The 21,401-nt window shown below is 51.0% G+C and overlaps 9 protein-coding genes across 9 annotated transcripts; 5 read left to right on the forward strand and 4 right to left on the reverse strand.

Annotated features, from left to right (window-relative positions):
- Nucleotides 1-371: 371 nt before the first annotated feature.
- N7458_004779 (short-chain dehydrogenases/reductase) lies at nt 372-1,499 on the reverse strand (the record flags this gene model as incomplete). Its single annotated transcript, XM_056908161.1, has 3 exons — nt 372-666; nt 727-1,120; nt 1,175-1,499. The coding sequence occupies 3 exons, from the start codon at nt 1,497-1,499 to the stop codon at nt 372-374; spliced, it is 1,014 nt and encodes a 337-aa protein (XP_056766779.1).
- A 745-nt stretch (nt 1,500-2,244) lies between these two features.
- Nucleotides 2,245-3,702, forward strand: N7458_004780 (flavin-containing monooxygenase; the record flags this gene model as incomplete). The annotated part of the gene is made up of 1 exon (XM_056908162.1): nt 2,245-3,702. The coding sequence occupies one exon, from the start codon at nt 2,245-2,247 to the stop codon at nt 3,700-3,702; it is 1,458 nt and encodes a 485-aa protein (XP_056766780.1).
- A 235-nt stretch (nt 3,703-3,937) lies between these two features.
- Nucleotides 3,938-4,452, reverse strand: N7458_004781 (uncharacterized protein; the record flags this gene model as incomplete). Its single annotated transcript, XM_056908163.1, has 2 exons — nt 3,938-4,177; nt 4,258-4,452. The coding sequence occupies 2 exons, from the start codon at nt 4,450-4,452 to the stop codon at nt 3,938-3,940; spliced, it is 435 nt and encodes a 144-aa protein (XP_056766781.1).
- A 329-nt stretch (nt 4,453-4,781) lies between these two features.
- On the forward strand, nt 4,782-6,258 carry N7458_004782 (putative Snf1 kinase complex beta-subunit Gal83; the record flags this gene model as incomplete). Its single annotated transcript, XM_056908164.1, has 3 exons — nt 4,782-5,521; nt 5,586-6,150; nt 6,211-6,258. 3 exons carry the CDS (start codon nt 4,782-4,784, stop codon nt 6,256-6,258), a joined length of 1,353 nt encoding a protein of 450 aa, XP_056766782.1.
- A 575-nt stretch (nt 6,259-6,833) lies between these two features.
- On the reverse strand, nt 6,834-8,020 carry kae1 (O-sialoglycoprotein endopeptidase; the record flags this gene model as incomplete). Its single annotated transcript, XM_056908165.1, has 2 exons — nt 6,834-7,585; nt 7,669-8,020. 2 exons carry the CDS (start codon nt 8,018-8,020, stop codon nt 6,834-6,836), a joined length of 1,104 nt encoding a protein of 367 aa, XP_056766783.1.
- A 369-nt stretch (nt 8,021-8,389) lies between these two features.
- N7458_004784 (ribosomal lysine N-methyltransferase) lies at nt 8,390-10,114 on the forward strand (the record flags this gene model as incomplete). Its single annotated transcript, XM_056908166.1, has 4 exons — nt 8,390-8,540; nt 8,672-9,273; nt 9,333-9,560; nt 9,623-10,114. 4 exons carry the CDS (start codon nt 8,390-8,392, stop codon nt 10,112-10,114), a joined length of 1,473 nt encoding a protein of 490 aa, XP_056766784.1.
- Nucleotides 10,115-10,803: 689 nt separating this feature from the next.
- On the reverse strand, nt 10,804-12,745 carry N7458_004785 (uncharacterized protein; the record flags this gene model as incomplete). Its single annotated transcript, XM_056908167.1, has 4 exons — nt 10,804-11,568; nt 11,627-11,923; nt 11,986-12,468; nt 12,587-12,745. The coding sequence occupies 4 exons, from the start codon at nt 12,743-12,745 to the stop codon at nt 10,804-10,806; spliced, it is 1,704 nt and encodes a 567-aa protein (XP_056766785.1).
- Nucleotides 12,746-13,360: 615 nt separating this feature from the next.
- On the forward strand, nt 13,361-14,208 carry cnaB (calcineurin regulatory subunit B; the record flags this gene model as incomplete). Its single annotated transcript, XM_056908168.1, has 4 exons — nt 13,361-13,469; nt 13,544-13,596; nt 13,668-13,741; nt 13,833-14,208. The coding sequence occupies 4 exons, from the start codon at nt 13,361-13,363 to the stop codon at nt 14,206-14,208; spliced, it is 612 nt and encodes a 203-aa protein (XP_056766786.1).
- A 5,003-nt stretch (nt 14,209-19,211) lies between these two features.
- N7458_004787 (uncharacterized protein) lies at nt 19,212-20,988 on the forward strand (the record flags this gene model as incomplete). The annotated part of the gene is made up of 3 exons (XM_056908169.1): nt 19,212-20,130; nt 20,500-20,766; nt 20,894-20,988. 3 exons carry the CDS (start codon nt 19,212-19,214, stop codon nt 20,986-20,988), a joined length of 1,281 nt encoding a protein of 426 aa, XP_056766787.1.
- Nucleotides 20,989-21,401: the final 413 nt, after the last annotated feature.

The raw sequence follows: 21,401 nt of genomic DNA on the forward strand, positions 1-21,401 counted from the left end.
GGCAGGATGATCTCGAACGGTTGAACTGCGGAACCGCGGGACTGCAGTTTAGGTCCGAGCTTCAAGCTCTCCACTGTGCGTATAGGCATGACTGGCGACTAATTACCTATGCTACGGGAGAACTATGAATGAATCTGCCTCTACTGCCGCTCTGAGCACCGTTTTATAGTACGGGTAGCATGTATGATTCCTGTCATATTGTATATTATCACTACCTTCCAGCTTCAAGAAAAGCAGTTCTTGCAACGTTCGAGTTCAGAATACAATGCATTTCATCATAAAAATAGTGTTCATTGGGACGAATAGTTGTCTGTCATTCGCAAATGCTGTACATAGCTGCGACTTGTAAACAAGGCGCATACGCACATCACCTACTCCGCTGCGGCTTTCTGCGTGGCAAGTGCCGTCCGCAACTCGCGAAGCTTTACGAACTGCAAAGAGCCCTTATCCCTCTCTCGCTCTTGCAGCCAGTTGGGCAGACTACGCATGAACGACGCAGGGCTCAGTTTGCTCGGGATGATGATTTGGCCGCCAGTCTGCGACACTATCTGCTTGACCACAGCAGATGACACGTCCTTCGGGCTCAGGATGGGAGCGCCCAAGTGCTTGCCTACCTTGACCATGTCGCCAATCAAGGGAGTATGCACCCAGAAGGGGTGAATAACGCTATTTCACCGTGGTTAGTATGATTATTCCCGGAAAATTCTGGAAGAGTTGACAACCGACCTTGTTCGAACCTTCTCTGCTTTGTACCAATGCCGCAGTTCCTGAGTGAGGCTCTCGTGGAAGGCAAGTGCGGCTGCCTTTGAACTGGCGTAGGGGGCTATTTCTCCAAAGCCAACGAAACTTGCGAGGCTCGCCACTGTTATAACGTGGCCGTGGTTTTTCTGAACCATGGCAGGTAGGAATTCTTTCACCGTCCAATAGTGAGAAAGAGTATTAACTTCCATGGTAAGGCGGATACGTTCTTCGGACGCATCGAGAATAGGGTCTCTAAAGCCAACGCCTGCATTGTTGATCAGGATAGTAGGATTACCATGCTCTTTTCGAATCTGATTTCCAACTTCCTTCACAACCGACGAAGAGGTGATATCGGCACGGTAAAAGTATGCATTTGAAGCTGCGATCAAGGGTCAGGTGGTGCCTCACGCCTGGGACGGAACTAGAGACATACGCAGTTCAAATTTTGGATCTTGCACGTCCAAGATGATGACTTTCACGTTCAACTTTGTCAAATCTTCCAGAATTTGCTTTCCAATTCCGCTGCATCCACCAGTGAGAACCACAAGTTCTTGGCTGGGATCCCAAGGACCAAGTCGTACCCAATTGTTCTGCGCTTGATGGGAGAGGTAGCTATTGATCACACTGAGAGTTTTCCATGCTGCCAAGAATGCAAGTCCCTTCCTGACAGCGGGGAGTTGTATAACCTGCTGTATCTGATGAGGCAACTTGTCGAAAAGCGCTTGGGTTGCTTCCGAGACAACCTTGCTGAAGGACATCGTGTAGTGACCTACGTCTGGTAGTGAAGAATATCCCGGAGGTTACTGAGAAATGTCCCAAGCACTAAGGCCAGAACAGAACAGCCTGTGAAGAAAAATAACTATCAAGTAGTGAACAAAGGGGAAGAAGCCGGATTCGCTGGCATAAATAAAACACGAGGGCCAGCGCCTTGACTTAATACGAACGCTGACGGGGTGATGGTTGGTTGGCAAACGCCACCAACCAGCTCATCGTCTCAAACCCTCGGGGTTACGTGCGTTTTATTTAATTTCGATTGTATTACGTGAGAAGCAGAGGTCGAGGGGCTTGCTCCTCCCTCGACGCGCCTGTTGGTATGTGCGGGGAATTCCTGCTCCTTCGGGCCAACAAGCGTCTCCTGGACGCCGGGTTTCGACCCTAGATAAAGTTCATCAATCGCCAGCCGAGGTACCGAAAAATCGGATGACCTCTGCGGGGTTCAGACGATTACAGACCCCCAAGGCAGTTCCGAATCTTATATATAGCAATGGATACTGAATATACGACATTCGCATAATCGTACCAAGACCATCGTCTACCCGAGACAGCTTATTGCCTAGCCACCTATAAGTATCGCGCCACCTCTCGCACTCGCTCCCGAATCTGGACACCATCATTATCATACTCCATCAAGATCACAGCTCCTGCCCAAAGCTGAGATAAGAGGCTTAAATTGAGAACACCAATCAAGATCAATCCAACCTATGCACCTGTGAACCACGTACAATGACTGGCGCTCCCATCACCAATGAACAAACATCATTCGATGTCTTGATCATTGGCGCCGGCATATCCGGAATCAACGCCGCATATCGCCTACAAGAAGCATTCCCCAACTATCGATATGCGATACTAGAGGCACGCGACCGCATCGGCGGCACTTGGGATCTATTCCGCTATCCAGGGATCCGATCCGACTCGGACCTATACACCTTTGGCTTCTCATGGTATCCCTGGAACCGATCAAATCCCATTGGTGAGGGCCAGGACATCTTGGCATATCTCCAAGATGCTATGACGACGCATAATATCAGCCCTCATGTTCAGTTCCATCACCGTGTGCTTTCAGTCGAATGGGATCAACAAACCTGGACGGTCAACATTCAACACGATGGTTCTCAATTCCAATATACTGCGAAATTCCTCATTTTTGGAACCGGCTACTACGATCATAGCGAGCCGCTAGCCACAACGATCCCCGGGATTGAAAACTTCAAGGGAGATGTGATTCACCCTCAATTCTGGCCCGAGGACTTTGATTACATGAACAAGAATATTGTGATCATTGGCAGCGGCGCCACTGCCGTGACACTTGCTCCCAAACTCTCAGAGAAGGCTGATCGTGTGACGATGCTCCAGCGAAGTCCCACGTATCTCGCATCACTCCCCAATCGACACTCCGGGAGCTGGTTGAGCCGAATACTCCCAACCACGATCAACTATTACATCAACCGGATGAAACGGCTTATTATTGGTCACTTGATGTACGCTTTCTGCAGGGCATATCCCAACGCGGCGAGGGGTATACTAGAGAAAGGCATGTTGAAGCAGCTGCCGCCTGGATTCCCCTTGAATCCGCATTTCAAGCCACGCTACAACCCGTGGGAGCAAAGGCTCTGTGTCTGTCCGAATGGAGACTTCTTTGCGGCGATACGATCTGGAAAAACCCACGTTGTAACTGATTACATTGAGACCGTTGACTCGGATGGTATTCAATTGAAATCGGGCCAGAGGCTGACTGCCGATACCATTGTCACAGCGACTGGGCTGAAATGGCGATTCATGGGCGGAATCCCCATTACTGTGAATGGAGAGAAGATTGATATCTCAGAAAAATACATGTGGAACGGCTTTATGATGCAGGACCTCCCTAATGCCGCTGTTCTCGTCGGATACGCCAGTTTGTCTTGGACGCTAGGTGCTGATGCGAGCATGTCTTCCATCTGCCGACTTATCAAACTCATGAACAGCAAGGGCTATTCTGTAGCTCGTCCCAGTCTCCAAGACTCGTCAAAGCTGGAGCCACGGCCATTGCTGGACCTCTCATCGAATTACATCAAGCGTGCTGAGGGTATGCCGAGAGCTGCGTCTTTGCGACCGTGGATCGGCCGGACGGGCTACTTTTCTGATATGTGGTTTGCGATTTTTGGAAATATCACGAAGGGGTTGGAACTGAGTGCTTAGATTGGTTGAGGATGGGGTGGGATCTTCGGGTTTACTTTGCAGCAGGGATCGTGATCGTACTTCGAGTTCAGATACCTTTTGTGTTTCAATACGACATGGCACATTTACTATGTGATCTGTATTGAATCACTGTTTAATTCTACGTCGTGAATAGAGTATACTCTAGAAATTGGCAATAGGGTCAATTATATTCTAGTATTCATGGGTCACATTGATATTCTCTATTCGGTAGTCATCACCTGGAGTCCTGGCTGTCGTGGCTGTTCTCTTCTTCCTCTAATATGGTCGATGATAAGAACATTTTCGACTCCCAGTCGAACGATGAGTCTTTAGACTCTGCCAATTCGGTCAAAGGAGACATCTCAATTGATGATTGCAGTCGGAGAACTTGTGACAATGAGTCTTCAGCGAGGTATAAGCATAGGCCTACGGTGGCTCCAGTGACGACTGCGCAGGTCACGAATGTGAGGAATGCCTGGGGTTCGGTGAGTATGATTGTACAAAAAAATAAAAAAAGCATATCACATCAGTTCAAGGACGAGGTTCGATACTGACTTCAAATTTCAGCAGAATTTGTACTGGAAATAGAGCGATGGAGAGCAGACCATGGCCAAGGTAAACCAGGGGCGATACCAGTAAATAGAGGAGAAAGTAGAGGAAAGACCACGTGTATGACAAGAACACGGTCAGCACGCCAAGGAGTGCACTCAAAATAGACAGCAGACCCGTCACGGCCGGACTCTCATCCATCAGGAAGGGAGATCTTGCGGCGAGATCTGTATTATTTACTTCTCCCAACTCAACTCTGAAGCTTGACTTGGAAAGGGGGCAGAATCCGGGGAAGCCGAGTTATCACCGCCCGTACCCTAAGCCCTAGCCCGATTGGACTGTCCAGCGTCATCATCTCGACCGTCAACTTCTCGTGGAAAGGAAGCTCACTCCACTTCGCTGCTCTCTACGACAACTGGATGAAGTCAGCTTGATTCATAACCACGCCAATCCCCTCTTCGGCCGATTCTCCCTTCTCGAGCGCCCTACCCCTCCCACCCTCCACCCTCCCACTTGCTACCCCGCCTTCGATGGGCAACAGCCCTTCCAAAGGTCCATCCGGCGATGGACAGGCCGGCCATATCCCTCATCATGCAGCCGGCGAGCGCAAGATAGTGCGTCGCACCTCGCTGAACGCCATCTCGAATCCAAAGGCGACCGCTGCCGATCCCTCTGCCACCCGGGAGACAGCCGCCGGACAATCCGCCGCCTACCAGGGCTCGGTGCAGCAACGGCTGCAATCGCGAAACCCGGCTGAGTCCCCGACTAAAAGCACCAGTCGACCTCAAAAGTCCGATCTGAAGAGGCCCGACTATGCGCAAGGCAGGAATATGCCACCGCAAGACCACTCGAACCCGATGCAGGTGCCCACCGCGCGCCAGGCCGCGGGGCGCGATTCTGTGGCACCTTCGGGCCCGCCGCTGAGCTCGTACTATAGCGCATCGACACATCTGCAACGACCGCCGCGCATGCCATTGCCCATTGGCGATGCTACGACCACGCCTGGCTCACCTATCAGCGGACCCGAGGATTCGCATATCCAGTCACTCCCGGCGGATCAGATTTTGGATGAACATTTGGACCCCGGAGCATCTAATTTGAGTAGTGCGACCTTGGACGGTGATGAAATTGTGGATGAGCTGCAGCCGTATGCTACTAGTGGGATTGGGAAGGCAGTGCCTACTTATATCGAGTGGTCTGGACCAGGCCACAAGGTCTATGTGACGGGTACCTTTGTCAATTGGGAGAAGAAGTTCAAGCTGCACAGAAGGTATGGGAGTCTTGGTGTAATACGAAATGCACTTGCAGAAGCAGATGAGCTAATATCAGAACAGTGAAGGCGAAGGCACCACCATGTCGACAACGCTGAATCTGCGACCCGGTACACACCACCTCAAATTCATCGTTGATGGAGAAATGCGAGCTTCGGATACACTCCCCACTGCAGTCGATTTCACCAACCACCTGGTCAACTACATCGAAATCAGCGCCGATGAACAAGACAGCATCCCGCCAGGTATCCATCCCGGACACACCTTGGCAGACAGCTCCAAGGACGGCCAAGCCGACGACGCAACGGACGACGCCCCTAATAAAGAAGCCGAGGAAGAAGTACCTCCCGGTGATTTTGGCCGGGCCATTCCTCAATTCCTCGCGGATCTGGACAAGGACGAGGATAGCGCTGCGTATCTACAGGCGGCGAATGTCATCAACGACACTCCCACGCCTCCCAGTCTTCCGCTGTTCCTGGGTAAATCGATTCTCAATAGCAATACGCCTACCAAGGATGATAGCAGTGTGCTGAACTACCCCAATCACACCGTTCTGAATCATCTTGCGACGAGCAGCATTAAGAACGGGGTTCTGGCTACTAGTGTGACGACCAGATACAAGCGCAAGGTACGATTGATTTGTCCCCGCATATCTACCGGAATTAGTTCTTTGCTCATCATTTTGCAGTATGTGACATCCATTTTGTACAAACCGACCGGCGACATTACCGAGTGAGCACTACCTTGTAATGCGCAGACCAAAGTCTGCTTCGAGGGATAAACGACCCCTTCCAGATGCCCAAGACGCATAACTCAGTACCCTGGATTAGGGCCTAGCACATTCAGTGGGCGTAACGTCGCAATCTGTATCTGTCAGCAGAAGCCTGGAATCCACAAAACCATACAGGCATCGTTTACCGCTCATATAAGCTACGAGGAGGAGAGAAGAGGGCAAGCTGCGATGGACAGAAAGGTGGCACAGGTCACATATTGCATGAAGTTCACGGCGTTGTTGTATTTGATTCTTGGGAGGGCTTACATGGGAGCTGGAGTTTTTCGATCATGCAAGCGAGGTTCATACCCATGGCCTCGCAGGCGCTTGGATTCTGTGGCGAGTACAAAGACTTATTTAGTTATCAATATTACTCTCATCCTGTACCTGATTTCTTATTCCACTCTTTCCTTGGCAAGTGATGGACGTATTCATGAGCCCTAACATTCGGAACTCCCTGAAGGATGCTCCTCAACCTGGATATGCTTGTTTCGTTACGCGTGATAATTGTAGCTACTGTATACTTTTTGTGTGCCCTCTCAATCCTCTCGCCACTTGACAAATACCTCATCCGTCCGGAACCGCTGAGTGCAGGTAGACTCCTTCAACGGAGTCCGGAAGCCCGTCTGATACGCCAGCATGCCAGCCTGCGCAATCATAATGCCATTATCAATGCAGAATCGCTCATCCGTCGCATAAACACTGCCGCCGCGATCCCGAGCCATAATACCCATCATCTCCTGCAGGCGTTCGTTCGAGCCCACACCACCCACAATCAGCACTTGCTTAGACCCAACATGTGCCATTGCGCGCTCGGTAATCTCAACCAGCATAGAGTAGACCGTTTCTTGAAGAGAGAAGCAGAGATCAGCCCGAGTAGGCTTTCCGTCAGTCTCTGGGATTATCTGCGCCTCGCCAGCAAGGGAGTCTTGCTTATTCGCGTCCGATTTCGCGGCCTCTTCGCCGCCTAATCCCCATTGTGCAGCCAAGCCATCAATTGCAGCCAAGAGTCCTGAAAATGAAACGTCCATGCCTTTCACCACGTATGGTAGATCCACGAGCTGCTTGCCTTGCTTGGCTAGTTGTTCGATATTATATCCCGGTGCCGGGTCATTGGAGATATGTAGTGTGCGCGCGAAACGATCCAAACAGTTGCCGACTGCGATGTCAAGCGTTTCACCGAAGATTCGGTATCTTTGTGAACTGTAGGCGATGACTTGTGTGTTGCCGCCAGACACGTATAGAACGACCGGGTTGGTAGCGCCGGTAATAAGGCGGCCCATTTCAATGTCTAGAAAAGGCGAAGATGACGAGTCAGTTTCGGTATATTGAAAACCATATGTCTTGCTTTTTGCCTGGGTTATCAAAACTCACGCCCAACGCAATGGTTCACCCCAACTAATGGCTTGTCCCAAAGCAAGCTGAGCATCCGCGCGGCAACCACCACGCTCTGTAGCGGGGCTCCCATTCCCGGGCCCTTGGTGAAGCAAATACAGTTCACATCCGCCACCGAGACACGAGCCTCTTTGAGAGACTTCTTCACCAGCTTGACCACCCATGCGCGATGATGGCGCGCAGTATCCTTGGGCAAGAAACCCTCGCCTGGTGGGGAAACGTAGGTGTGCCGAATGTTGGCGAGGACTTGCGGCGGGCTGCCATCCTCGGGATGCAGCATGATGCCCACACCAAGCTTGTTGGCGGAGCCCTCCATACCAATGGCAATCATGGCGGCTAGAATGACGAGAGGAGAGAGGACACGATGAAGAGTATCAGCGAGGGCAGAAGTACTGTATGAAATTTTGACCAGCTCGAAGGAGGGCGGTTTTCTGCGTTATCAGCCTATCGGCCCACTAAAAGCGGCGCTCCCGTTTCTCCGAACCAAAAGTACTTTCTTTACTTCGGACTCTACTTCCCATACTCTTCTTTTCTTTTCTTCCTCCACTTCTACTCCTGAGTCTGCTTTTCTGCCCTTTCCCTTCTTTTCAGGGCTTCTTTGTACAGGCTGATTGCGATTTGTCTGCGTGTCTTCTTGTATATCTCGTCTTTCACTATTCCCCTGCCCTTCTCACCTCCCTAAGATACCGGCTTTGGTACAATGTCCTCCTCCGCCCACTTCCCCGACCCCTCGAGCTTCCAACACCAGTCAGACCAGTTTGTTGCTTGGCTGGAAGCAAATCCAGGCGTGAAGGTCAATCCTAAGATTTGCCTGGCAGACTTAAGATCCACAGGCGCTGGTCGTGGAGTCGGTAAGTACAATCTGCATTTCATTCCCCCCCCCACCCACCACACAAAATCTACCAAGCGGGAGAAAGTGTGTGTGTGGCCACCAAACCTCCATTAAAAAAGAAGCATCCTTCTCATGACGATTCTCCTCCAGTGGCACGTACCAATATCCCAGAAGGCGAAGAACTTTTCTCGATTCCGCGGAATCTCATCCTCGCCGTCCAAAACTCGGAGTTGAAGAACCTGCTCGGGCAAGATGTGGACGCTCTCGGTCCATGGCTGTCCCTAATGCTAGTCATGCTTTACGAATACTTGCAAGGCGACAATTCAAGATGGGCCGCCTATTTCAGAGTCTTGCCGACGCGTTTCGATACACTTATGTTCTGGTCGCCGGCAGAGTTGCATGAGTTGCAGGCTAGTGCTATCGTGGACAAGATTGGTAAACACGGTGCCGACGAGTCAATCTTGCAGTCGATCGTACCTATTGTCCGGGGCAACCCGGGTCTGTTCCCACCTGTCAATGGGGTCGCCTCTTATGAGGGTGATGCTGGGGCCGCGGCTTTGCTTGAACTGGCTCATATTATGGGCTCGCTGATCATGGCCTATGCGTTCGATATTGAAAAGTCCGAGACCGAGGAGGAGGATGATGTCGATGAAAATGATGAAAGCTACATGACTGATGATGAGGATGAGCAGCTGCCCAAGGGCATGGTGCCACTGGCAGATTTGCTCAATGCTGATGCGGATCGGAATAATGTGAGTGATCCCGCAGTCCCATCTTGCACACTTGTTTCATACTGATAGATCCACCTCAGGCCCGTCTCTTCCAAGAAGAGGAGTGTTTGGTCATGAAAGCTATCAAACCCATCCAGGAGGGTGAAGAAATCTTCAATGATTATGGAGAAATTCCCCGTGCGGATCTGCTACGGCGGTACGGCTATGTCACCGACAACTACTCCCAGTACGATGTCATCGAACTGCCCCTCCGAGATATCTGCCTGGCGGCTGGTCTGTCCAACAGTGATGTCGAGTCTCAGCCAAGGGTATGTAAACACCCCGCATCATTAGTCGCCTATTGCTTGCTTACCACACCCCTGGGTCCAAGCTAACACTGCCTCAGCTCGAACTCCTCGAAGAGAACGACATCTTGGATGATGGCTACGTGATTCCCAGGCCAGCACCCAACGCTTCTCTCCAGGACATTCTTCCCGCCGAGCTGGTCGTCCTGCTCACCACCTTATCCCTGACACCAGAAGAGTTTGAGCAGCGCCGTTCCAAAAACAAGCCGCCCAAGCCTTCCATGGAGAGCAACCAAGCTAGCTTCCTCTACAAGATCTTGCAATCCAAGCAAGCACGGTATGGCAGCTCTCTTAACGATGACATACAACTCCTCACCAACCTTCTCCCTCCAAATGCCCCCGCCTCGCTGGATGGATCTGCCCGTCGCCAAAAGATGGCCCTGCAGGTACGCATCGGTGAGAAGGAGGTTCTGCAAGGCGTTCTCGCCATGCTGGAACCGCTAATCTCAGGCGGATCCCTCAAGCGCTCCGCCAACGGTGATGCGGGCACCAGACACTCGAAGTCTGCGCGCGTGTGAGCAAACAGACAATCTACGATACCAAGCGCTTTCCCACCATCGACCGAACCGGATTACTCTACCAAGAACCAGAACGACCAAAAGTTTTCGCGAATGATTATATTTCTGTTAGATTTTGAAGTCTTTGTTTTCTGCCTTTCTCCGCTTCTCCCCGTCATCGCTGGCATCATAACTTCGGTTATCCATCATACAAAAAAAGCCATTCCATGGCTCGGCGCTCCTCCCCAGAATAAGAAAGGTGAAGAGAAAAAAGATAATATGTACACTAACAATGCAGAAGACCTTGGAAACAGGCAGCATTGCGAGAGGCCAGCAAGATGCACAGCCAGCCAATGCGCGCGCCGTCCTCTCCGAGTTTGGCATCTGCCCACGGGGTTTGGGAGATTGAAAAAAGAGGTGTGCGGGGAGGAGCGAGAAAGGGGTAGAGGTGGGTGCGACGCGAAACAAAAATCAAAAAGCCGGGCTCCATTGAATCCCTTCGTCGCTCGCGGAGTGTCGTCAGAACATAAGGGGGTGGTGGTACTAAAACTACAAGGGTGGTAGGAAGATGGGAAAGATTGTGCGACGAAGGGAATGAAAACAAAACACGCAACCCACGCGAAAACGCCCGCCAAATGCTGAAAAAAACGGGGAGGGAATAATCAACGACAAAAAAGAAAAAGGCACAGAGCACACACAAGATGCTGCTCTCATGATGCCTCGGACGACACAGTCACGCCGTTGGGGACGGGATTCGCACCCTGAGGATTCCCGGCTTGGTCGGCCTGCAATCGGCGTTGCTGGGCTGCCTGTGCTTGCGCCTGCGCATGAGCTTGGGCAGCCACTGCGGCTTGTTCGCGCGCCTTTGCCATGGTGATGGCGCGGTGCTGCATGATCTGGATGCTATATGCGTCCGTGTCATAAGTCGGTTCCTCGTCGGAATCCTCCTGATCATACTTGAAGCGATCGGCCTTCAGCGGATCCAGTTCGACTTTACAGCGGGCCACGAGGTTTCGACGGTCAATGAACAATCGACCACCTCGTCCGACTCGACGTCGGAAGGACGGCATACGGTGTGGCTCATCATGCAACACCATGGCTCGCGAGGCCAGCTTATCCTTGGAAAAGAGTGGGCTGGTCACATCTAATGAGGAATCCATCACGTCGCCCGAAGACTCTGATGATGGAGGGGTTGGCAATTGTGCCGTGAATGCAGGACGGAACGCAGCAGCGTCGAACGTCCTTTCGGGGGATGGGGAAAGTGGCGCGCGGGTATGATCCACAAAACCCTCGTTCCACTTGATATGCTTGGCAATATTTGCCTTGATATCGCGAAGGATCTCGTTCTCCTTCTCGGATTGCACGTCCTCCAGCAGTTGCAAATCCTCTGCGCCCTGGAGACCAGGCTTGAGGGGCATGCGAAGCTGGGGCGCATTGGGTTGCCGAGGAGGCATCTCCATCGCCTTCTTCTTGGGCTGCGACAATGGTCAGTATATGTGGACGCACGTCAAATGAGGCAGTCAGGCTGCTTACCTTCTGGTTGATAAGGTCCTCGTCATCGTCCTTGATGTTGAGTTTACGCTTCATCTCCTTGACCTCGTTGCGCTGCATGAAGAGCGTGCGCTCCATGGCGAGCATCTCTTTACGAGCGACCTCGCGCTGGCGCACCAATGCGACCAACTGTCGAGCCTCTTCCAGCTCTTTACGAAGACGTTGAAGCTTCTCCGCGCTTTGCGCATCGCGACCACGAGTCTTGCGAATTTGGCGCACTTCACGACGGCGGAAACAGACGAAGGGATCGCTATCATCTGTGTCTTGACCGGTTTCAAACTGCGAAAGAACAAGTCAGTATATACAATTATTTGTCTCATGTTCGTCCGGGTTAAACTCACCTTCAACATGGGCTCCAGCGAGAGGTTCTCCGTGGCCAAACGGCGCACCTTCCAATGCTCATAGATGTCCTTGGCAAAGCGCTTTACACTTTCTTCTACGGCAGCATCCATGGACTCGGCCATGTCGGCAAAGGAGAGGACCGGGGGACTATCAACGGCAGCAAAAGGCTGTTTTGCTTGGGCAGTCTCCTCAAAGAAGTTCATGGTGGCCTCGAAATCATCCTCGGAGCATTGACTGGAAGCGTCGCGCTTGGAGTTGTAATTCTTCAGCCACGCATCATCCTCCTCGTTCATGTTGTACGGACATCCGCAACAATCCTCCACTGTAGAGGAGAAGCGGATGTAGGTCGCGGGCTGCGAGAAGATGGGAGGGTACAGCTTGGCATATTGGATGTCGCTGACGATGACTTCACGAGTTGGAATATGGGCATCCTTGTCCTTACCCTGTGCGGCAGCATTGATCGCGGCTTGCAAGTGGAATTCCTATGTTGCGCGCCTCGAGGTTAGCACCGTGAAAATTTTCGTGTCGCTTTGGCGATGCAATCACGTGATCACATGCAGGGATGAGGCTAAAAATAAGTGGCTCATGGGGCAGACTCACCGACTCCTCAGCCTTTTCGACACCGGTCTCGATCTGTTGGAGTGTAGACTGAATCTCATCTTCTACGAGATCGATCTCGTGTTCGCGGACGATGGGGATGGACGCCTTGGAGGTGAGCTTTTTCGGGCGCGTCCGGCCCAGGCCCCCGTACCGAGTCATAGCGACGGGACGCGCAAAAGGGCAACGACCATGGGCGGGGGGTGGGTGAAATGGGGATCACTGGAAAGGTCTGGTCATGCGCTTTCTCGTAGTCGTAGTTTTGTGATGAAATTCGATGGGTGGGAGGGAGATATCGACGGCGGAAGTTGGGGGGGTTCTCTGCAGGCGGATGGGTTGACGTTGTAATGTCACCCGGTGATGGCCTGTTTTGGCCGCGCGCACGGCCTCAGGGGCTCGCTTGCCTGTCCAGATGCGGTTAGTGCGGGGCTGGGCATTATCAGAATCATGTTGATGCCTTACTCGGGAAGATATGTGTGCCTTAGAGATCAGGCACCGATCAGGTGGTCGTATCAGGTGCCAATCGGTGCCTCAGGCTGGACAATCCGCTCTGGTGCTTGTTTTGGGACCTTCCCAGTTCCTTCTCTCTTCTTTGGTCTCTCGTCTCTCTCCCTCTCTTCTCCGCTTATACGGGGGTTTCTTCTTATTTCTTTTTTTCCTGCCTCCTTTCTCCACGCTTTCACGTAAACGTTTCTCCCTTTCCTCCTGCTCCTCCTCTTCTCCTCTCCTGGATTGCTCTCCCTATCTTGCCATCTCACATTCCCCTCTCCCCCCGAAATGGACCAACCCGCTGAGCCCAACACGGCAGCCATGCACCATGTGCAACGCCGCCGAGGTTCTGTTGGTACTACTCAGCTGTTCGATAACATCGTCTCTACGTCCAACTGTATGTGCATTAGTCGCGAGACTTGGATAAGGCTCGATGGAACCCCCCACCCCGGAACTGACACCCCGCAATAGTCGATCGTGATGAAGTGGACCGCCTGCGCAAACGTTTCATGAAGCTCGATAAGGTATCGCATGGACTCCTAGGCACCAGCGACTCGTGTAAACTTGACAATTCGCTCACACTCGTCTTTAACAGGATGCTTCGGGCACGATCGACCGTGAAGAGTTCCTTTCCCTCCCCCAGATCTCCTCCAACCCATTGGCCACCAGGTTCGTTCCACTGCTCCGAAAAAAGACGCAGCCAAAGAAAAGGCCTGGATCTTGAAAGGATCTCGTTTTAATACCGGGCACCCTTCTACAGAATGATCGCCATCTTTGATGAGGACGGCGGTGGCGATGTCGACTTCCAAGAATTCGTGACTGGTCTGTCGGCCTTTAGCTCCAAAGGTAACAAGGAAGAGAAGCTGCGCTTTGCCTTCCGGGTCTATGACATTGATCGCGACGGCTACATTTCCAACGGCGAGCTGTTCATCGTGCTCAAGATGATGGTGGGCAACAACCTGAAGGATATCCAGCTGCAACAAATCGTGGACAAGACCATCATGGAGGCCGACAAGGACGGCGATGGCAAGATCAGCTTCCAAGAATTCACCCACATGGTTGAGAGCACAGATGTCAACCTGAGCATGACCCTGAGTACGTTCCTCGGCGCTTCTATCGAGCCGATTGGGTGCTGACATGCTATACCAGATCAAATATAACCGGACTCGGGTACAGATGCGCTACCCCACGCCGCGCAACTCGCAACCTCGTGTACTCTCTCTCTCCAGCCCTTGTCCTTTGTGCCTCTTTTCTCACTACATTCTCCACTTGATGCTGTACCTTTGATATTTCTGCCAGCCTTGGTGCGACATGACATGACCCTTCTATGACCCGCGACGTGTGCTTATGTAGTCTACTTACCTTCTTACTGGTCTAGCGTGACTGGAATCTGATAGAGGAAATTATATATAAAAAAAGTCAAAACAAAGGAAATAGATGTGCACGCATTGTCCAGCCTCATCTGATGACTCCATCTTACGGCAAGTCCTTGTGTGACCTCCATCTCGAGTGAGAATAGCGCAGTCTTTGTCCATTCTCTTCGTGCAGATGCTAGTAAGGGTGTGTTTCATTTGTTTTGATTAGTTCATTGGTGAGACCCCAGGACTCGTAGGTTTCTTATGGATAGAGACTGCTAGACTAACTCGAGGCTTTAGTCTACCTGGCCTTTTTAATTATGGAGTCTTGGACTTTTGCTTGGTAGTGGATTGATTTCCACCTATCTCTGAATGGGATATTGGTATATAGGTGTTCAAGCGCGGAGATTCTCCCCTGGTACCTTCGGACTGTCCCGTCGTACATATATATCTCTGCCCAACCTGCCTGTTATTGTCTACAACACATTCACCACTTTGAAGAAAGGATAGACCCATTAGGTATCTAGCGAAAAATATCTCACAAGCCAGTGAAATGCCCAATCTTGTCCGGTGGTAAGGTATACTTCCCAAACCAAACCCAAACCCCAAATCCTAATTACAAGCTCAGCCTCCCCGTCATCAACCCTCAAACCCCTTGACAATCATGAAACACTCAGGTCGGGCCAACCTCTTCCCGTCCAGGCTGCACGTCTCGTGGTCTAGTAACAATATCAACCAGGGAAAGGGAGGGGAGCCCGTCATAATCCCAATCTCGCCAGTCCACACCCTCCACACCCTCCAACTGGAGGAAGAACACCCGGGAAGGAGGGTGGCACCGAAACCGAACAGTATCCATTCGAAGGCATGTCCGATCCCGATAGGTCGGAGTGAACAAATCTCGCTGTTTCCAAATATTGTTATTATTTTTTTTTTTTGTTATTGCTTTGGGGGATGACTATATTTGGTATCGCGCCGCGGCGTCCCTTCGGTCATCGTCAGCTGACAGGAGTTTATGCACGTCGGGCGCTGGTCAGTTCGTGCGAAGGTAAAACAAAGCCCGAGGTTCCTAAATCCGTGGCTGATTACGGTATTTCGTGTAGTTCTAGTTCATAATCGTGGATTCATTATGGGGTTATTTCCGATGTTGTCGGTGAGATGGTCGAGCTATGTATACGAAACCTACTTGAGAGCGCTATGAACTATCGGGTCAGAGATGGGATAATAGAGAAGTGAACACTGGTCTATAGTGGGTTGGTAACTGGTACCTATCAGCCAACACCATCAGCCTCACGGTGCAACTACTGTTCCGGCCACCGGGCTCCTGGTTGCTGGCTGTATACCGAGGTACACAAGGCATGGAGCGCGACTGATAGCAGGCCAAGTCCCGAGTTGTGCAGATTACATCATTTGGTAGGTCGAGGATCATGGAGACGGACAAAGGGGAGTTGGAACAAAGTAGTTGGAACTTGCATGCGCTTGAACTGAGCTGCTTGGCCTGCTATGAGGTCGATCTGGACAAATTATATTTGGACATTCATTGTGTACTTTGGTGCTAAGATACTGGAAGATAGAGATGGTTACACAAGCACGAATTAACGCGATGATGATATAGCTACGGTACTGCCTAACAATGAACCTCTCTACACCTGGAGTTTTAACCATGGCTGGCCTGTCTCGGGTACAACTGACAGACAACCTCCATGACCCAGGATAATACCTGACACGCCACGTTAATCTCAATCTGATGTGGCCCCCTGAAATACCTCGTGTCATTTCTTCATCGCATCAAGTCAGATCATGTGGCTCATGGTGGTAGACATCAGGTACGGCATCACAATGTAATGTGTACTATGAAAAACGACGTGAAACTAAAGCCCCACGCGCCTTAATTCCTAAAAGTACCCACCCCAAAGGACTAGACCAGCCACCTGAATCTACGCACTCCCAGCGGCGTAATCAAGTACCTAACCCCCAGCATCTCACCTTAACACCGAACACATCTCATCCAATATAGAGCTTACAGACCTAATCGTTACCGAATTCTGGTAACTGGGCACCTAACCGCCAGCCTAACTCCCGACTAAGTTCTAACGCACCCAAACCTCGGCAAGTCCCCATTCCAACCAAAGCACCGGATCCGATTGATCCAGTCAATCCAGTTGGGGGTAGAATGACAGAATGACAAACTGACATGGGGGCCACTATTCTTTTCTGACAGTTGCCCATCGAGTTCTACCTCCTGGCTAGTGTCCACTCACAGCCCTCAGGGCGTCAGGGCTGGTGCAGATCGGTCATGCAATCGGGCAGATGAGACCTGACAATGGATGTCTCTGATTTTTAGTCCCTTTTTTTTTACGCCTCATTTTTGATATTCTTTTTATCAATTTATATTCTATATTTCTAACGTATGTACATGTCAATTGAGTATGCGACAATCGTGGCCTGGCATTGTTTAGTGTGGTGTCCTCATACTTCGTACAAGACAATAATATCAGGACGTGCGACGGCCCAGATACAGTATTCACCTGAAATCTCCCTCGAAGACTCGAGCCATGTCCTCTTCCATCATGGGTTCGCGATGGTTCATTGAGTACAGTACTGTAGATATCCGCGAAAGGGGGGTTTCCCGCGAGAGACGCGCCCAGCAGCTGTCCGGGCAATTGTGCCCGCGGAATGTAGCCACCAAGCAAAGCAACAAAACCCTAGCTCGCGAGAACGAACCCCTTTTATTAATTCTGGTCTCGCATCTCTGAATTCTCTGGGAGGTTTGTATTCTCTTGCTTCTATTTTGCTTTTGATTTCTTATACAAATACATTTCTTCTGATCTTGCCGGCCGAAAGGATTCATCCTACAGTACAATTCGGCTCTAGATTTAAACTGCGTAGGCCAACTCCCAGCTGGTTGGGTCTGGAGTTGACATTCGTTCTCCGTACAGGAGGGCGATAACAATTGCTTCTTAGTACCTTTGTACCTTTGTTAGTAGTGCTGATCCTTTCCGGTAGCGCAAGGGGATCTCCCCCAGCCCCGGGGGGGGGGGGGGGGCTGACTAGACCGAGGAGATCGGGATCCAGAAATGATGATTAAGATGACGGCAAGATAAAAAAAATGAAATAGAAAATAATATCAAACCCAGATCTACTGTAACTATTGCTGTCTGTATGTAGTCTAACTCAAATCAAATCCAATCCGTCCATCAGAATATGACGATCATTGGTACTTTTTCGCCCTACCTTTCGACGGGCACCGCCACCACGCCCATGACTCCATGGATCGTCAGCCCCAAGGCATAAGAGTTACACATTGCTAAATAAAATAAGCATGGAAATTCAAATCATCACGGAGAAGAGGGCATGATCATAATCATAATTATAATAATGACAAAACACCACTCGCAACACCTGACCGAGCTGAGACTGCCGATAGTCAAAGGAGTGTTAACAAAAATATACACAGAGAACACACCTCCCTGATCTTGATCTGTTTCTAGTTCTTTTCCATGTTACTTTTTTCCGTTCGAGATTCTACCCATTGTCATTGTCTCTCCCGATAGTTAGCATCGCATCTGTCAATCTGTCATGACTTCCATTCCCCCTTCTGTAAACCATCCCTAGCTTTTTTTTTTTCTTTTCGGGAAACCCACCAGGAACCAGCGCGCCGGGTTCCCGGGCGATCACAGACGTACAGGCCCGAAACGAGTTTAGGCGTGGATCGATGGGATCTTCGCTCTAGCGCCCTTCCTTCCTAAGCCCTGGGAATTACAGAGTTGTACTTTCGTACTTCGAATCAGACGAAAGTGTCCTACGGAAGCAATAGTGCTCAAATACTACTGTACTCCATCTATCCACCCAAGTCCACCCGCCTAGCCCCATCTCCCTTCTTCCCTTTCTACCCAAGCACCTGGTCCACCACGAGCCCGATGAAGAGGTCGTGCTTTTGATCCGCTCCCTTGGACTGTGGCCTCTTGTTCCTGGTATGTGTGTTTTTCCCTTTTTCTTTTTCTTTCTTTTTTTAATTTTCGATTTTTCGAGAGAATTTCCCCATTTTATTATTTTGTTCCTACTGTATTATCCTTATCCTCCCCTACTTTCTTTCCTTTTTTCAGCTAGTTGACGCCCCTCTCTTTCTGGCTTGACCCGTCTTCTCTATTTCTCCCATCTAGCCTTAGGGTCTTCTTGGTCCGTCCTTCTACTAGCGTCATCTTGTCTCGCCCTGCCGCCCAGCCGTCTTGCTGACTCGCCGTGTTCTCCGATTAGATTCGTCATATTTTATCAAACTTCATATTCGGTTGCTTCGGCCGTCTATATATTCTCATTGTCTCATGAACTGTTAAGTATTCAGGGATTGACTTGAGCGGACATCTTAAAACTTCCGTTTTTGTATATGCACTTGCTTTGTCCGTCTCCTCCGCGTGCAAGTTAACACCCTTTCGATATTTAAGTGTCTGGACTGTTCAGTTGGCACCATTGCAGTCGGATCACACATTGCCTAACAATTGTTCAATTTCATACTGCCAGTCGCCAGTATATAACAAGCCGTGAGGGAGGTCAATTGCTGATCTCAGACTGAGGCTAGCCAGTTCGTGTTCATTCCCTCCGAATCTCTCTGTTTAAAGAGAGAGAGAGAGAAAAGCATTCAGAAGAAGAGGATCAGAAAAAGGTGCATCTCAAATTATCACACGACAATCTGCATCTCTCCTCCCAAGCTGGCCTCCTACGCAAGCCCACCGCTGTCCCCCAAACACTGGGCCGATCTCGATCCACGCAGGCCCGTGTGGGACAGCCTGATGGATGGCGATCAACGCATCAAGCAGCATGAGCGGTTGATGGCACGGTCCATCAATGCCGCGAGCAGAGGCCGAGGCCGTGCAACCGATCGCTTCGAACAGGCCATGCATACACGTGGAGACCCAACGGGGATTTCACAGGCGCCAGAGCGCGCTGCCATGTCCTACGATTACGGATACACAGGCAACTCTTTCCCCGGCGGTTCATTGCAGCTAAACGACGTACAAGCCTTCGGGGTCGACTATACGCGGCCGCGACAGACGCCGCATCCTTCACTCGGACATTCTTCGCAAGGCTCAGTGCAAGCGCATCTTGCGCAGCAGCAGCATCAGCAACAACAACAATCAAATCAAGAGCCAACGCAGCAGCAATCTCGACGACGCGCAACAGCAGAAACCACGCCATTGGTTCCGTACGAGTCGGGGATGCTGTACGGCTTCAGTCAGCAGGGTTCAGCTCATGGACCCTTCGACGTTGTCCCACAATACTCGACACGGCAGTCTGCAGCGATTGAAGCCCTGTCGAACCAGATGGGCATTCCACAATATTTCCCAGAGGAACCCACGGGGCCCGGGGTCCCTGGACTGTCCCCATATCTGAACTCACTGGCATATAATCAACCCAGCCCCATGGCACGTCCTAGCAACGCGCATCCTTTTCCGACTACGATGGCTGATTTCACGCCAATTGGGACCGGATCATCTGCGAGATTAGACCAGTCTGTTCAACAGCAGGAGCAACAACAGGTTGATCCATCTCAGCAGCCTGCCACCGACCCTTCTGGTCTTGATCAGGCGTCTCAGTACCAGCGAGCTTTGCGCAGTACTTTCGATCAAACCCGCGCTGGACGATTGGTAGAGGCGAGCGGATCTTTGCTGGAAATTTCCGAGTGGCTTGTGACTAACGCACGGGATCTTGGTAGGTTCGGCTCGTTTTTGAAGAGTGTTTTTTTCTTTGTCTTATTCCTGATTTTGCATCCGGTGTTGCGCTGGTGAAATTAAGTTTTACTGTGGTGATTTCTCGTTCCGTCTACTCGATGCCTGAGAAGTAAACTCGGGGATGTGGCCTTGGGCAGACCAGACACCACGACATACACTGGACCGACTAATTCCTGTTTTCCCCTACATTTCTACTTTTTCCGGTTACATGTCTTTTGAACCTTTCTTTTCTTTTTTCACGGCTTGCAGCCACGCATCATCTGACATTTCATTTCATTCGATGGACCAGCGGGGAAATGGGGGAAACGGGGTAATAAAAAAGACACTAATCGCGTTTTGTGATACGTAGGAATTCTGCGAGACGACCGTGAGATGTACCCACGTCACTTGCAGCTTTGGAATGACTTCAACCTCTGTTGGCTAGCGCTCTGCCAGAAACAAAAAGATTTGACCCAGGATGTCGTGGCGACGGGCCACCAACCATCGCAGACCAGTTTATTGAGCCGGGATCGAATGGAGGCTATGGGCAAGGAGTTGATTCAGCTTTGCGACCAGCTGGAACAGCACGGATTGGTTGATTATCAGATGGGGATTTGGGAGGAGGAGATTCTTTCTGGTAGGTGGATTCTGCTTGTTCTCTTGGTTTTGTTTCATGAAACGCGCTTGCCATACTTAACCCCCTTTGGCTTTTTTTTTGCTATACATCACTACCCAGATACATTCCAATACTAATGTCTTGTTAGTCCTGGGTCAATGTCTAGATCTAATGGAGAGTCAACCCGAACTCCTCCGTATTCAGACCGTCCCCGAGCCTGCGACAGCAACCCAACGACCATGAACAAACCCGCCAGACTTGAATCAAAAAAGGCCCCCAAAAGGCCAAGAAAGATACCCAAGGAGAAATAGGAAACTCTCAACTCGCAAGTTCCGACTCCGATGCCCGATCCAAGTCCCCACCCTCCCACAAATTGCAGACTAAATGTAGTCTGTCAGACGCGACCTGTGACCATAGCCCTGGCGCCAGTCTCCGTCCCAGTTGGGGTTCCTGCTTAGGCTCCTCCCGAGGGATCGGGCCTCATGCAACACTGGGAACAATTGGGAATCATTCCGCACGAATCGAGGACTCAGGACCCAGGACTCAGCCCTTGAAGGGGGACTTACAGGGGAAGATCACCCGGCGAAGTGGGTGCGGGGCAAACATGATGGGATGGGTTGTCAGCCACGGGAGAGGCTATTGTCTACTAGCGTCGC

Source organism: Penicillium daleae (assembly GCF_028827525.1).
Source record: "Penicillium daleae strain IBT 16125 chromosome Unknown utg000005l_segment0_segment0, whole genome shotgun sequence".
In the NCBI taxonomy this organism is placed as follows: Eukaryota; Fungi; Ascomycota; class Eurotiomycetes; order Eurotiales; family Aspergillaceae; genus Penicillium; species Penicillium daleae.